The 16,717-nt window shown below is 41.1% G+C and overlaps 1 protein-coding gene across 4 annotated transcripts; it reads left to right on the top strand.

The window, feature by feature from the left end:
• Positions 1-1,708: 1,708 nt before the first annotated feature.
• Positions 1,709-16,234, top strand: lhx6a (LIM homeobox 6a). 4 transcript variants are annotated; one of them, XM_062554953.1, is made up of 9 exons: positions 1,709-1,751; positions 3,110-3,181; positions 3,543-3,728; positions 4,793-4,914; positions 11,766-11,986; positions 13,139-13,239; positions 13,895-13,990; positions 14,374-14,548; positions 15,062-16,234. In XM_062554953.1, the coding sequence occupies exons 2-9, from the start codon at positions 3,179-3,181 to the stop codon at positions 15,139-15,141; spliced, it is 984 nt and encodes a 327-aa protein (XP_062410937.1). In that variant the 5' UTR covers positions 1,709-1,751; positions 3,110-3,178; the 3' UTR covers positions 15,142-16,234. The 4 variants fall into 4 exon arrangements, with proteins under 4 accessions (XP_062410937.1, XP_062410936.1, XP_062410935.1 ...); XM_062554952.1 differs by lacking the exon at positions 1,709-1,751 and adding an exon at positions 1,758-2,300 and having other exon boundaries at positions 11,769-11,986; XM_062554951.1 differs by lacking the exon at positions 1,709-1,751 and adding an exon at positions 1,758-2,300.
• The last annotated feature ends 483 nt before the right edge of the window (positions 16,235-16,717 follow it).

Here is a 16,717-nt window from a genome sequence, read left to right as displayed (position 1 = left end):
TTTCTTAGACTGCTTTTTTCTTCTTATTTTCCTATTGAAGAAGAATATCGGGAGGTGGCACGCCGTTTGTGCCCAAAGATATTTGCAGAGGATGTCGCTATCGAAGGTTTTTGCAGTGCACGGTCCTGTAGTGTGTGGTTTACTAATGTGACGCTGATGGAAGCTCCACCCAGTACAGGTTCATGGACATGCCACCTCAATAGAATACTCGAGTCGATAGCCTACCTGTGTGAGTGTGGTCTGCAAGAGTAATTCTTCTCAGTTTTGGATCACCACCTAAAAATGATACAATGAGAGAAAATGCTGTTCTGACCATAAGGACTAGAATAGGCTACCATAAAGCTCCGTGGGATAATAGCCAACCATGAACTGCTCTCGGCTGCAAAACTGCAGTGATTTTAACATTGAATCAACCACCAATTTGATTTGGCCATTTTCAGTAACCTTCCTTAGACCTCTAATATTATTTTTGCTTCAAAATGAGTTTTCATGAGTCTCATTTATGGGCTGTCTACCGTTAAGTATTGCTACACTTGTCTAATGTGTGTATCCTATAGCATAGCGACAATAATTGAAGCCATTTAATCAAATGGCCTAGCTAAAAATATAACAAACTAAAAAAATGTATTTGGGAAATGTTGATTAAAATAGGCTACATAAACATCGCTGAAAAAAAGCCTTTATAGTCTACGCTTTACCAGGGATTTCATGAGTTTACAGCGATTAAACGGAGTTTAAAATGGTCTGCTATTGACCATAGGGTAATACACTCACATGGCCCTATGTTGGTGTGTTAATCGAAAGATAAATACTGAACTGATTGACCTTAATGTTAGGCTTAATCACCGTTAGTTAGGCTAAATATTTAATGCACATATGGTGTAGAGTAAGTGTTTTCTTTTTTGTTCTATCTAGAAAAAAATGGGAGTTTGAATAATATACCGTAGACTGCAAACCGATGGTAATGCAAAGCCTTGACGCACAATAACTAGAGGCAGCCTATCATAAGCTAATTGCATGGAAAACAATAATCATATTAATTAATTGCAACATAATTATAAAACATTTGGCAATAGCTAATCAGCAGGAAAATAATCGTGAATTTATTTAGGCCACTACGGACTTTGGATATGTGTATTTCAACACAAACAGGAAGGTATGGGTTTAGGCCTAATACGGCCCAAATTTTTGACGTTTGTTAGCCTCAATAATCCAGACAATGTCAAAATTGTACAGCTTCCAGTTGATGCAAACTGACATAGCTGACTGTCTGCATAGAAGATATTGGGTGTTTTTTGTTTGTTTTGTTAAAGACTCGGTTATATTCCCTTATTTCCAAACGTGTTGTGCATAATAGGCCCGCACGATATCTTTCCCAAGATTATTTTCTGTTTGTCAAAAAAATCCACTGCGTTTTGTAAGATTTATTTAAGCCTGTGTAGGAAATGTTCCTTACTTTCATATTAATCCAAATATAGCGTCGTTTTTCAGTCTCCCCTCCCTCCCCGTAGACTAGGTTCAGTAATTGCACTCCTTAGCATATAGACTATAACGCAAGTGAATTAAGGGCAAGTCTACGCTGAAAAGTTGTATTATATCTCAAGATACCGTGTGCCGCACCTCCATATTGAAGTCCTTACTCTAGCTGTTGAAGTCGTAACCATAAGCCAGTGCCTCGTGCAATAAGTTTGCCCTCCCCCTGATTCACGGGGCGCGCGACTGAACTTTCACTACAGTTGCGCAGAGGGAAGGTAGGCAACGTCCTGACCAACTCACGCTCCTATGAGCAGATTGGGAGCAGACCTGCCAGCCCCTCAATTTCATCTACTTCCTGTAGTCAGCAATTCCATCCCAAAAGAGGGAAAAAAGTGGAAGGAAGAATTTGACTAACAGTTCTAAATAAGGCGCCCCGAGGAACAGCATACACTTGGCCGTCTTCGCTTCTGCTCATACAAGTCTAGCGGTGCTTATGGCGGAGTATCTCACTTTTTACATCGAGTAGCCTAAATATCGAGAGGTTGCCGTGCTTGACACAGAGTACGAAAGAGAGATTCGAGTTCCAAACAATATAACCGCGTAGCTAAACAAAGATGCTTCGTGCGGAGGATTACGCATGGTGGTTTCCGTGAGTAAATCAGTAGCGTCGCGTGAAAGGGAGTCGACTTCAGCGTTTGATAAACTACCATACCATAAGCGACTATCGTTTTTACTGGGCCTTTTTCATGTATTGGAAAAATGAGATTTTGGCCCCTCTATCAGAGGGAAATCAATTTCTATCCGAAGGAATTCCCACTAAACAGGTAACAATTATGTGTAGATATTGGTAGGCTATTTCATGAAAAAATATCGATAGAGTATGGTTACCACTTTCAACACAACCGCGTAGGCATTCATAGCTGTAAGCTAGTCATTGCTACAATCATAACCTGAAAGTGTGCTAAAACAGTCATATATTGTTTATCTGCTGTGGTATTGCTAAGAAATGCACATCGTTTTAGATGTTGTTTCACTTTAACCTAACGCATTGTCTTCATGCTGATTCCAGAGCTGGAAGCTTGTCATGTTTTTCGTCTTTAAAGTGATGTCATGAGAATCACAGTAGTTGTGTACAAAGATCATCTGCAAGCCGTGTAAAACGTCGCTATTATGAATACTGTGATTTGTAGTCCACCCTCTTCACATGCCAAGTCTGCAGAGAAAAATTAGATTTTAATTACTGCCATTAAAAATCAAATTTGCAATTCTTTGGGTGGCTCGTTGCCTTTTCTGATTGACAGTTGAAATTGACACTCCGGATCCCTCTTATGGTGAGCATTTCAAGCTATTTGTAATTGCAGGTAGTTTTTTTTTTCAGCTGCCTGGATGGCGAGGAAAATACGATTACTTTAAGAGGCACGGGTTAAGTGTGAGGAAAAATCTATCCAAATTTAAATCGCTTCATTAGAAGTGGGGCTTTTGTTACGAGGTTTTAAATGCACAGTTTAAATCCGTTTTCATTGTTTTGGGCTCTTATATAGGCTAGTCCATGATGCTGGAGGGGTTTGGAAGGCTAATGTTTCTTGCGATGGAGCTGTGTGTTGACACTTTGCCGATGAATCCTGTCTTGTAGGTGATTTCTCCAGACTCACAGACTACACCGAGATCAACACGCTGTGTGGACTCAAAACACGGACACACAATGGTAGGTAGTTTGTAAAACTTTGTTGTTACTTTTAAAAATGTTGATTCGGTTGTACGTTAGTTTATGCAGTCGTTAATAGGCCTACAAGTATTTTCATCTCTACTGCATGTATTTGAGGAAAGGCTTCACGTCTGCTCGCCTTTTAGGAAACAAACTGTGATTAGTGTATTGTCTAAAATGAGTCGGAATTGTCACAGCAATTGGCCTTTTGTCGTCCACAAGGTCTCCTCAGATCATTGGTGTTTGTTAGTAGAATATAATCTTAATTTAGATTCAGACGGGTAGGGACACATTTATGATGTACAAGGTTATCGAGGGGCTATTTGACCTGTAAAGAATTGCCACAATATTTAAATTGCAGTCACATTCCGACGGAGAATCGCACAGATCGAATATGGAAAAAGATGACCCACGTTCATCTCCAAGTCCTCCGTCAACACCGTCCGTCTGCTCGCCCATATCCTCCTCCTCCTCCTCCGTGCCGTCCACGGGGAAGAACGTGTGCGCAAGCTGCGGGCTGGAGATTCTAGACAGATATCTGCTCAAGGTAAGTGCAGGTTGGAACGGACGCGCGACGCATCATCCATTCGCCTAAAAAAAGTCATTTTACGCACGCTAAAATTCAATGCCGTGTCTGTAACAGTAACAATATAGAATTTACTAAGTAAGACAATTTGGCATTGTATACCGTTTATTCAGATGTTGCTATTTACACCAGTTCCTGACTCGCGTGCAGTCGCGTGCTGAAAAGTTAAACAAGCGGGTGTGTTTTGCAGGAAGTGTGTGCTACTTAACGGTGATGATTATGAGTTCGCTATCTATTTGCTATTTGTTTATCTAAGAGGGAAACTAACTCACACGAGACATGTGGGATCTACCTTATCTCAACAATATGACACGTCGAGACTCCCTATCCGGCAAGAAGTCATTGTTTTGTATTAATGACTGTTTAAAAGCTGGAAAGTAATTGTGCTCTGCGCAGTCTTTCTGAAGGGAAAATGCAGGGCAGTACTTTGTCCTTGACATGTCAAATGGGAGAAAGTCAACTGAAGTTTGACAACGATACATTTTTTGAAGATGCTGTTGTTAGAACACCTCTCATTGAAACAAACACCACAAATATATTTTTGTTTAAACGAATAAGCTGACGGGTTTGTTGTTTAGACTATTGCAGTCCACAGGGTGCTATATTCCAGGAAATACTCGTAACCATATTTTATGTCAAGACATGCGAGGGTGTTCTTATTAAAGTATAAAGTCAACTGATACGTTGATGAATAACCTGTTAAAAAATACATGTGTGCTGCATTGACTGTGCTGTAGCCTGCGCTACGTTGCGTTGTCAATGTGATAGGCCCAAAATGTTTTGCGCAAAATGTTGTCAGTTAACTGTATAACCTATTATTCTGTATAGCCAATTCTCTAATGGCAATTTTAGATTTTTATCAATTATTATCGGCCCTATTATGGGTGGTTATACTTTTAAGTAAGGTATCTTACGTTGTAGCTTGGGTAGGCTTTTATGGTGGTTTTTGTTTTATATATATATAGAATTATTTATTTATTTTATACGATCAATTTATACCTGTGTGACAATTTTATTCTTTTCAGGTGAATAACTTAATTTGGCATGTAAGGTGTCTGGAATGTTCCGTCTGCAGGACGTCATTGCGTCAACACAGCAGCTGCTACATCAAAAACAAAGAAATCTTCTGTAAAATGGATTATTTCAGGTAGGGTAAGTTTTTCACTTTGCTTTCATTATTGGGGTCAGTGTCTGTGAACGCTTGTTTTTATGTCACCCGGAATCACCGATGTTTTACGCTATATATACTAGTTTCCTTATTTCCCAACTTAATTTTCATAAATATCAAACGTCAGCACGTGGTCTTTTGTGCCCAAGTCAAATACACAAATGTGCAATATCGAATATTTTTTTAGCCAATATCTATTACAGGCCCATTACATTTATAATGTGAAGAACTTTGAGTCTGTAATCAAATAAGCTTCACTTTCATAGGCTATTTGAAAGAACAAATGATGAAAACATAACAATATTAAGCTATAATATTGTATGTGCGATTTACTCTCAATTGATTGTAAACACCAAAATATTTTTTGGAAAATTCGGTTCAAACTAAATTGGCCTACTTTGTATTACTTTGCACTGCAAATTTAAGTGATATTTTTCAGACAACATTACGATAAAGGACCCTTATGTGTAGGCTAATCACCTCTGTAGGGTCGCCTTCAAAGACATTTAAAATGACCAAGCAATCTCCAAGCAGCAGTGATATCTTTTCCGGTGTAGTTTGCAAGTTATGCAAACTCTGGTGGTGATAGTAATGATAACAGGACAAAACAAATAGACTTTACTATTGTCTTCTATTCTTTCAAAAACATCAATCATGATTTAAAAAATAGAACACTTCAAAGAAACATAATTGTCACTACCACTGTAAATTGACTTTGAAATTATTATTTTGTTAAAGATAACCAAGGAATGGCCTACATTTGATTGAAACCCAATAAAACCTAACCCCTTAGAAAAACATTTTGCTTCTGCCAAACCTACACATGGCATTATGTTCTGTGGAGGGTGGCGAGTGGGACTGCTACGAGACAGCAAAGCTGTGAAATCTCATTCAGGATGTGGGGGCTACAGTGGCTCATGATTGCAAAGCACTCATCACAGCCCCTGAATAGAATCGCTCGCGAATTGGCCAGCCTTCACTGTTCATTCGCCCTGTCAATGTGAAGTGACTGGTTCTTTAAAGTCAATACTCTGATTTTTAGGAGAACGTTTGTTTTCCGTGTTAGGCCAATAAGCTGAAGTGATGCTTCACAAGATGTGTTATCAAAGGCCAGCTTCTCAAAGGGACAGCGAGACTGTTTGGATGGTAACATCAGCTCGTTACCCATTGGTCCCAGACATCCATTTATTAGATTGATCAAAGCAGCCTTGGAGAATAAGTGTCAGCTGAAATAGTCGACATGGCGTGAGTGTGAACACCAGCAAGTGGCTGTGGGATGCACTCTGACGGCTCAGCTGCTATCAAATTGAATTGATTTTGATTTACAATATCTTCAATTAGATCACTCAGGGCACTCGGAGATATAGTTACAGAAGTGTTTTTGAAAGGGTTTGTGTACAGTTCAGTTTATCATATATTATATAATTATTGATTGTAAGATATTACAGTTGTTTTCCTCATTAAGCATACCCATGTGGTAAGTTAAGGTATAGTTTCATTATTTAAAAATGACAAAACCGATTATAGAAACACAATATGTTTGTTGTACTTAGTACCACAACTTCATTATTACTTTTATAAGAGGATATACATTTTTTTTACTCCAGAATTTGTGTTTTTACAATTATGGAATATAGTTCCTTCCTCTGCTAGCATACAGCTACAGATAGACACCATATATGAATTCAAAAACACACATTTTTGCGCCAAATTGTATTCATGTTCGACAACTTTTAGAACCAAGCAAGCTCTTTTTATTTTTCCCCATTTTTTTTTTTTTTTTAACTAATTCTCCACCAAAAAGTACTGCCCTGTGAGTCAAATTGCTGGTTCCATCGTATTTTGAAATACATTTCCAGCAACACTGAGCTTTTTAAGAAAACCTCTAAAACCTGCCTTTATACAGTGTAGCTCTTGTAATATTTTTTTTGACCAATGTAGGGTCTCGTGCCATCATGGGAACTGTACTATAGGCAAAACTGTGATTGACTGTGTAATGCATTCATGTAGACAAGGGCAAAGGGGGGCTGTAATAGCTTCAAGGTTGAGAGCGAGCCAGGGCGCTCTCTCTCGCTCTCTCTCTCTCTCTCTCTCTCTCTCTCTCTCTCTCTCTCGCTCTCTTTTGCGGCAGCCTGTGGAAGGGAAAGCAACACCTGAGCCCTGGCCAGACCAGAGGGGAGAGAGGGAGGGAGAGAGACGCGAGTGGCCCAGCTCGGCTCCCCTTCACTCTCCTCTTCTTTGCCCACTCCTTAAAACAGGATGCGGGGGAGAGCTCAAAGAGCTGGCTGCTAGGAGTGGTGTGTGTGTGTGATAGAGGGAGAGAGCACGAGCCAGACAAGATGGTCCTAAGGCCTGGAGGACAGTGTTGCTCTTGAGGTCAGGAGAGAGAACGAGATTTATAGAGAGAGAAAGATGTAGAAAGAGAAAGGGAGAGGGAGAGAGAGAGAGAGATGTAGAGAGAGAAAGGGAGGGAGAGAGAGATGTATAGAGAAAGGGAGGGCGAGTTTGGTGTCTGTCTATGGCTCAGGCAGTGTCCAGCGGCTGAGGTTTCTAAGCGTCCGCAGTTCGAGGCTGATTGTTATTCTGGGTTGTCAGCGCCGTCTCTCAGCGCGGTTGTCTTCAGCCTGAGGGAGCGGATGGCCTGCAAGCTGCATGTGTGCCGAGTCTCCTGTGGTGCTTGGGCACTCTGCTGGGTGTGATGGAGGGATGGGGGCGTCTCTCTCTCTCTCTCTCTCTCTCTCTCTCTCTCTCTCTCTCTCTCTCTCTCTCTCTCTCTCTTCTCTCTCTTTCTCTTTCTCTCCATCTTCCCGGTTGTAAACTCCTGGCCCCTTTTATCGCATTGACTCACTTGTTTATTAACACAGCTCTCATTATGACTGAGGCTGAGGTTCACAAGTCTCCGAGTCAGATGGGGAAAGTCAGTAAACTGGGTTGTATCTCCATCCATCTTGAGGTCCATATTGCTTTCAGCCTTTCCACACTAGATGAAATTTAAAAATGATTTTCAATGGAGTAATGTTTTTATTAGAATAGAAATGTTAAGGGTATGCTCAGCTTGCACATCTCATTTAACGTTTTATGCACGTTTTATGTGTAGAGCCACAATGCAGATAGTAAAGGCAGAAGATTGTCAGTGTCTGTGTTGTTGCGACTGGATTTAATGTTTAGTAAATGGTAACATTGGGCCGAGTTCTACACATCTGATTGATCAGAGAGCAAAGTGTAAAGAAGAAAAAAGGTTATCTAAGAGGTACTCATTTGTGACGTTTGAATTCGTGGAATCATGATGCCTAAGAAATGATGACATTTATTCACATTGTTTGGAATGGCAAGCAGTTTCTCAGCACATCATTAACAGGAGATACGCCACCAGGCTGAATACGATTAGAAGTTCTAACATATACATGCATACGAAACTGTTGAGCCACTATCACTGTTGCTTGTGTTATATCAGGAAAAAAGATTTTTTTTAAAAAGATGCATATATTAAGAAGATACCCTCTTTTTAATGTACGTTGTATGAAACATCGTATAAGCATCTATAGAAAATCTGGCTTATACAGCAATACAGATTGGAGTCCAGAGGACATTTTAACCCACCGATGTGTGCACTGGATGGAATTCTGTATGTGTCTTTGGACAGAAAGAGTCTCATTTCTGTCAATCTCCCGTCTCTCTTTAGACTGACAGTTGACCTAATGGGCCATAATTGCAGGAAATCAAAGCAAGTTTACTCTGTTTTGGCGAGTTGGAGGAGGTTGTGGGGGGCACCTGAAGCAAACGAGTCAGTGCTGTAGCTAAAACCTTGTTAGGCAAGAGAAGAGGGGGGGGGGGGCGGGGAATGGTTATGGATTCTAGAGTCTGGCCGGCCACACAGGAAGTTGCAAAGCACTGCTAATCAGAGGTACCCTGGGATGCTGACACGGTAACCTGAGCGGACTTGCATGGTGCTCAGACTGGCAGAGGAGAGAGAGAGGAGAGAGAGAGAAGAGAGAGAGAAGAGAGAGAGAGAGAGAGAGAGGGAATAAGAGGGAAGGAGACACAGAGAGAGAGAGAGAGAGAGAGAGAGAGAGAGAGAGAGAGAGAGAGGAGGGGGTTGGTGATGGAAATGATGAGCACTGTAACCCAGACTCTTTCATCAAGCCTCCGAGGCACACTGATGAGGTTTTCTCTCGCTTGTTCAGTTCTTCTCCTTCTTTTCCCTTCTCGCTTTCACTAGGCCTCTCTCTCTCTCCATTTCTATCTATCTATCTCTGTCTCGTGCCTTCTTTCTTCTTTCTTATTTTCTGTATTTTGCGTACAGCTGCAAAGGTTGGTTGTTGCTGATTTATTTAAAGAGGTCTGCTAAGGCTTGGAAAACTTTTAATTGTTATTGTTTGTTTTTTGGATGTTAGTCTTTGAAATTAATGCTTGTGTATTTATGTGTAGGCTTATGTATTGAATTCAAAACAGTCCTATTATATAGCTCCATAATTAAATATACAGTATAATATATATATATGAGTATTTCTCAAGGAGCTGAGTTTGAATTTATATGGGTTATTTGATATATTGGTCCTTGCGATACTACATGGGAATTTATCTCTTACATGTTCATATAGTGCACATGGAAATGGATATCAGATCCTAACGGACTTGTGGTTCAAAAATGGCTAAGGTGGCTTAATCTGACAATCTGAGTAGTAGGCTACCTGCCCAGCTGGTCTGTATAGGCCTACACATCTAGCTTCTGTCGGTACAGTGCGCTACAGTCCACACAAATACCCGGATCAAACAGCCTCTCTCTCAGAACAGATTTACATGGGATTACAGAATTCCCAGAGCATATCAAAATTAATCTGCAAATTATGTACTTCTTGAAAGCCATTCTTCTGGACTGTAGGTGAATTACCCCAGGACTGGAGAAACGCTTTGTGGGCAGGACCCCCACCCCTCTCTCCCACTCGGGCTCTCTCTCTCTCTCTCTCTCTCTCCCTCTCTCTCTCTCTCTCAAACGTGCGCACACACACACATATCCCCCCCCCCCCCCCCCCCAGGAGTATTGCAGGGCTGTGGGACAGAAGTAAATCCAGAATAAACACCAGGTTTTCGAGCACGGGGGCACAATCAGACACGCACTGAAGTCGAGCCTTAAGAAGAAACAAAAATCCCCCTTTTCTGTCGAGTTTTCCCCCACACACTCTCTCTCTCTCTCTCTGGTTGGGATTTTGTGGCAGACAGGCTGCGGCAAAAGATTACGGAGCTGTTCCACAACGTTTCTCTCTAAACAATCCTTCTGAAATGCATCATTACTCATATGCTGTATTCCCGCTTTGGACTGACATTTGTCAGAGTGTGATTAGCAGAGTACACAGAGAGCTTCGCAATGGTTTGCAGGAGCTTAATGGAGATTTTGTGCACTCCACACTGCACACAAGACAGAATAATGGTTAAGATATTTAAGTGTGTATAGTATTATCATGCTTTTTGTGCTGTAAGCAGTTTTTATAGAGATTTTAAACTACTGTAAAAAAAAAAGCAAAGCACACTGGGTGTATCGCCTTGGTGAGATTCTCTGTCTCTACTGTTTTTTTGAAAACGCTAGGGTTTGATGGTGTTCACAGTTGCTATTTCGATGAGGTGCAACTTGATAGATAAGCTATCTGACTACTTAAATCAAAGCGTTGAATGTGTTGCAATCATAAAATAATACAATTCCTCATAATTGTATTACGTCTGCTCTGCATATGATTTGCATAAGTGAAACAGCATGAAGGAAAACCCATGTGTCCTGATGAATTCAACTTGATTGCATCCTGGGGAGTCCTCAGATCAGACCCCTGTCACATATTTGTTACCAAGAACAGCATACTGCCTAACCTAAAATATCTCTTAATATACGCCATTATTGTCAATTCTAAGGATGTTGATCTGTTGCAATTAAAGTCCTTATATTCAGACAAATAATTTGTTAAGCCTGCTTTTTAGTCATTGCAATTTACTTTGCAATTGACTGAGGCCATACAAAGTAGCCTGTATATCTTGTGGATTTCAGATAACTGGATTTATTTATGGAAAGACTGTGGATGTTTTTGGCCATATGCTAAGTGAAAGGTGCATGAAGTAAAGTGTAAGGCTCTGATGTGTTATTGATGGTGAAATACACTCTAAAAGCTGTTCCCCCAAACTATCCGTTTCAGAGAACCGGTGTGTCTTGGAAGCAGTCTCAGCCACACAGGGAAATAAACATGCCATGGGCACAAGGCAGAATCGTTATGAGAGTGATATAAATTTAAAAAAAGTATCAATGATGAATAGTCAGGATGGCATGTGGTTATTGCTCCACAGTTTGTGAGAAATTTCTGAATTATGCACATCCCACCTGTAAAAACATTGGTGGTCTAAGGCTATTTATAGCATCTCTGTAAAGCAGTGAACAGGGATATTGCATGCTATGTCTAAAGTTCGGCATTATTCTCTGATGACTAGCTTTGCTTTGAATCTGAAAAGGGTGAACGCTTTCAGTGCCTGCCATGCATATCCGGGGGAAAAAATAACTTCATTCAGAGATAATTATGCTCTCAAATTTGTAGTAGTATACAATTCATTTTATTTGAAATTGCACTTTGTTCATGAAATGTGTTGTAATTGCACTACTTATAATATAATGTATTTCAGCTATGTAAATGATAATTTTAGTACATTTGTTTAAAGTCTATTGTGCGTGTATAAAGATATGATCCATATCTTGTCTGTTTTGCATACTGCCTAGAGAATTCTCTTCTGTATGTTGCGGATATTCCTCCGCAGTTGAGCATTGATGCCCTGTGGCCTCTTTCTTTCTCTCACAGTAGGTTTGGTACGAAGTGTGCCCGGTGTGGTCGGCAGATCTACGCCAGCGACTGGGTGCGGCGTGCCAGGGGCAATGCCTACCACCTGGCCTGCTTCGCCTGCTTCTCCTGCAAGAGGCAGCTGTCCACGGGCGAAGAATTTGGCCTGGTGGAGGAGAAGGTGCTCTGTCGGATCCACTACGACACCATGGTGGAAAACCTCAAGCGCGCCGCCGAGACCGGTGAGGGAGCTGCCCTGTCTCTCACACTGTTTAATAGCAAATCCCCTGGAGGTCTCAGGTGGATGTCAGCACTGATTGTAACATGTAACACTCAGTGAGAGACCGTTTTGGCCCTAGTTTAAATGACTGGGAAAGTCTGTCAGTTAACTTAATTTGACTTAGCCAGTTTTTGCTCGTTGCCTGAACACTAGACCCACGCTTAGACTAAAGTAACACAATTTGAAGTTTTGTTGCCATATCTCAAACACATGTACCTATACCTTAAACAAAAGTTGCAATTCTGCAACACACTTACTCTTTACTTTATGTGACACTCTTGCATACTACTCTCTATGTCATACATATGACACTTCGTTCAAAAATGAAATCTCAAAAAGCCCTCAGTTTAGCCATTGTAAATGGTGATGTGAATGGTATATATCCCAGTGTTGTGTCATGTTGTACTTGTGTGTAGAGTTTTGGCACAATGAGCGAAGTTTGGCGAAATGTATTTAAGCAAGGTGTTTTATATAAAGTAGACTAGTATGTTCCTCCTGATCTGAAAGTGTATGCTTAATGATGCAAGTGTGTTCATTTGTTTGACAAAGGATTGTTGATAGCAGAGTTTAGGTACTGATGGTAGAGTTTCAATTTGACATGGATGTGAAAGGTATATTTCCTAGTGTTGCGTTATGTTTACTTGTGTGTAGAGTTTTGGCACAGTGAGCGAATTTTTGCAAAATGTGTTCAAGCAACGGGCAAATACTGTAATTGAGTTATTGTGTGGCATTTATTCTGAGCTGACCCACTGATCTTGCTCATGGTATTGAATTAGCATTAGCAACAAATTAGCTAATACATTTTGCCTCCTTAATAAATGAACTTCAAATAGACTTCAGACTTTGCACTCTGTTTGTCTGTCATGTACGTTGGGGCCCTTTAAGTGCTACATCATTCTCTGTTCTGGTGAAATGAATATACAAGTAAGCATTGAAATGAAATTATCCTCTCGTGATTCATATCACTTGTAGTTCTATTTGCGTGCTCCTAGTGTAAGGAATGTGATGAATGTAAGACACTCTCTTAGTACATGCTATTTAAACTCCTGCGTTTAGATTGTGCATTAACATCCATAACCATCTCTCTCTCTCTTTTTTTTTCTTTTTCTCTCAGGCAGCGGACTCACTCTGGAGGGGGCGGTACCATCCGAGCAGGACAGCCAACCAAAGCCAGCCAAAAGAGCGCGTACCTCTTTCACGGCAGAGCAACTTCAGGTGCGTCACTCATGGGCGGCGGGGCAGTAAATGACTGCCTGCGATTGTTGCGGTCGACTCCATCTGTTATCAAAACTCTCACGCGCACCATCCATAAAAATTCAAACCCAGCACCACGGCCTGCCTTTTAGCCTTTGTTCTCACATCAAACACTCTTGTGCCGGTGGTGCAGCCAGTGGGAGTGTTAGACAGTTGGGGTTTTCCAGCAGATGCTTAATCCCTCTCCAAACGGCCATACTTCTTCGCCGTTATTGCAGAAGGCACTATGTAGGGCTCTTCTGAACATGTAGTGTTTTGTTAATATGACACTCAATGAGTTAATCATTAAAATGATACCTATAAGGAATTAAAAGGTTATGCGTGTAATAACAATGTTACTAACATTTATCAACAAATTTATCAAGTTGATAAGTCAACGTACAGATCTGAACCAGTAAACACGCAAAACATCAACCAGTAAAAGCATGCTAGTTATGGGAATTGACCTGGCAGTGACTAGTTTGCATTTTTTAATAGGGTCATGTCTATACTCCATTACGTACCATAGGAAACTACGCCCCTGCCATACACACACACACACACACACAAAACACAAGCACACCCCACACCATTGTTTTTAGTAACATGGCCCACAATGTTCCCTCTCCTCTCCCAGGTGATGCAGGCTCAGTTTGCACAGGATAACAACCCTGACGCTCAGACCTTACAGAAGCTGGCAGACATGACGGGGCTGAGTAGGCGCGTCATACAGGTAAAGGGATTCCTCCCCAGCGCAACCATCCACTGAACTAGCTTTGTGCTCTCATAGGTCTAGAGCAGTAATATATACGCATGTACACACATGCATGTGGGCTTTGATTATGCCATGTGCTGAATTTCTTGAATTAATTATTGAATTAGTCATTATCTCGTTCATTTTGTCTCTCATCTGAACAACATGAGTGTGTTTATTATATTACTTTTAAATATCTCTTAGGGAAAATGTATACTGTATATACATACACACACACACACACACATTATGCTTAAAAAAAATACATCTACAATGTACTTAAGTTGCACTTCCATCCTACTTTCTTCCAAGGAAGTTTGCATTACACGTCATGTGACAGTGGTAATGTTGCATTTTTATAGGTTTGGTTTCAAAACTGCAGAGCAAGACATAAAAAGCATACCCCTCAGCACAGTGGGCCCCCCCAGGGTCACCCCCAGGCGCGGATGCCCCCCTCCCTGCCTGACGAGCTTCATTACTCCCCCTTCGGAAGCCCAGAGAGAGCGCGCATGGTGGCCCTGCATGGATACATAGAGAGTGAGTGAAGGAGCATTCACACACCAGTCTCTCCTGTTGATTGCAATTGGCACTATCTGGCTTTTTTTTGGTGGAGATCTTTTTGATGCATGGAACATGGTTGGTGGGGAGAGGGGGGACTAACGGCACTGTTGATTAAAGGTTTAATACTGTAGGTTCTAATCGTAAGCTTATTTTGTGCTTAGTATTTAAGATGAAATGTTAAAACAGCAATATATGAGCTATCTGATTCTAATACCAGTCCTAACACCAGATGTCATTGTGTTTTCCTGTGAGTTCAGTCTTTGTGTCATTTACAAATATAAATACTAGTTATTTGATATATTTGGCTTGTTTGACTAATTGCAAAATAGAGCCTGACTCCATCTTAATTTCATTTTGGATTGAGAGTCAAAGACATAACACATTTTTATACTAACATCATAATGGAAATGTGTGTGATGCATGTCCATCATTCTTGTCTGTCATGGGTCTCTGACACGTGTCCTTGTTCCACCCCAACCACTTCCTCAGGTCACCCGTTCTCGGTTCTGACGTCGCAAGGTATCCCCCATCAGGCCATGGCACTTCCTCAGCTCCCCCTCAGCCGCTAACCCTGTCTGACGAAGCGACCGGCGCCACATCGCGCCGTGCGACTCTACGCCACGCCACAGATGTTTATTTGCTCCAACCCCGAGGAGCCTGCCACTCCTGGGGAGACGAGGACTCATTACCCCCACTTCATGTGTCCCATCTCACCTACGACCACCCACCGCCACGGCTACCTAAAACCTATCGTGCTTGTGACCTCTGAACTGCCCACGGCGGGACTATGCGTCCTCCCTCGTTTTGTTATTGACGCAGTGCGGACTCGACCGTGACTGGTCAGACTTGGTTGGAGAAAAAAAATCTGGAGACCCAACGCTACGCATTTCAGGCAAAGAGGACTTTCTTTCCCCGAAAGCCCCCAGGGACTGGACTCTTACCGAGCCTCGAGCCTCACTGATTCCCAAGCACACACTGTACCACATAATGACTCTTCTCATTGCTGCCAGAGCTCCCCCACCCCACCTCTCTCTCTAACAAACATACACACACACACTCTCACACCCATTTCTCTCTAACACACACACATTTCACTTTGAGACCTTTCATGTGGAGAACTGTTTTTGGCCAAAATCAAAACAAAGGAATGTAGTGGTGCATCTCATGACGCCAAATGTTGCTGTGAAAAAAAAAAAACAACGAAAGCACACAAAAGACAGAGAAAGGAATATCGCTAACTTTATTTGAGGACAGAAGTCAGGCTGTGAAGGTAAGATGTGTCCTCTTTTTGGCCAGTTGGAAAAGAAAATAAATGAAAACCTTTGAAAGTATTGTGTATTGATCAGAACTGTATGTGTGTAGGGTTTGACATGGTTGGCTATCATCTCAGCACTTGACAGTATCAGTTCATCCACTGCTGATATTCACCTGTATTATCAATAGAAAACTATGCCACTGTCTGTTCAGTTTTGTTGTGAACGAGAAAAAAATATTTATTGGTTAAAAAAAAGAAGGTAGTGCTACCAAAACATAATAAATACAGTTTTCTTCCGTATTTCATAATTGCATGATGCATACTTTTTGTTCCAAATTATCATGATGGACAAGTGACAACCTCCTCACAAAGTACTCTCTCCTTACATATGGCAGAGGTTAAGTGTGCTTATGTTTGTCTCCTCCATTTTGTGTCTCTTTCTCTATTTGACTGATGAGACTTTAATTGAATTGCTTACTGGGTTATCTTGGGAAATATCCTGTGGCATCAAGGGTGTCGATAAAAGAAGAAGCAACTTGTCATATTGAAAAGTACCGCAAAGAGTATTGTGAGACCGCAATAGAGTGTAATAAAAAGAATATTGAGCTTATTAAAAACACAACCCTCAGTCTGTAAGAACACAAACACAGTGACCGCCATGTCTCGTCTTTTTTGTAATATCATTATCTATTTAGTTTGTACCTGTGGGATTTGTAGATGTGAAGTTATGTCCACAAAGATTATTCAGATATTTCACTTCTTCAGCAATGATTATTCAGACATTTCACTCCTACTACAACAGTCTTAAGTCAGGGACATTGGTGCGACTTACTTTATTTCACAAGTTATGTCAAAGTGAGTGAATCCGTTATTCAGTATTTATTGCAGAA

The sequence above is a fragment of the Sardina pilchardus genome, chromosome 14 (genome assembly GCF_963854185.1).
Source record: "Sardina pilchardus chromosome 14, fSarPil1.1, whole genome shotgun sequence".
Taxonomy (NCBI): Eukaryota; Metazoa; Chordata; class Actinopteri; order Clupeiformes; family Clupeidae; genus Sardina; species Sardina pilchardus.
The sequence above is the reverse complement of the archived record's forward strand: the minus strand, read 5'-3'. Positions and strand labels throughout refer to the sequence as shown.

Bases quoted from the DNA above. Each gene is read 5' to 3' on its own strand.
- lhx6a (XM_062554951.1), top strand. From the start codon at position 2,223: ATGTATTGGAAAAATGAGATTTTGGCCCCTCTATCAGAGGGAAATCAA. The intron at 2,301-3,109 runs GTAACAATTATG...CCTGTCTTGTAG, and splicing joins AAGGAATTCCCACTAAACAG to GTGATTTCTCCAGACTCACA. The intron at 13,991-14,373 runs GTAAAGGGATTC...GCATTTTTATAG, and splicing joins TGAGTAGGCGCGTCATACAG to GTTTGGTTTCAAAACTGCAG.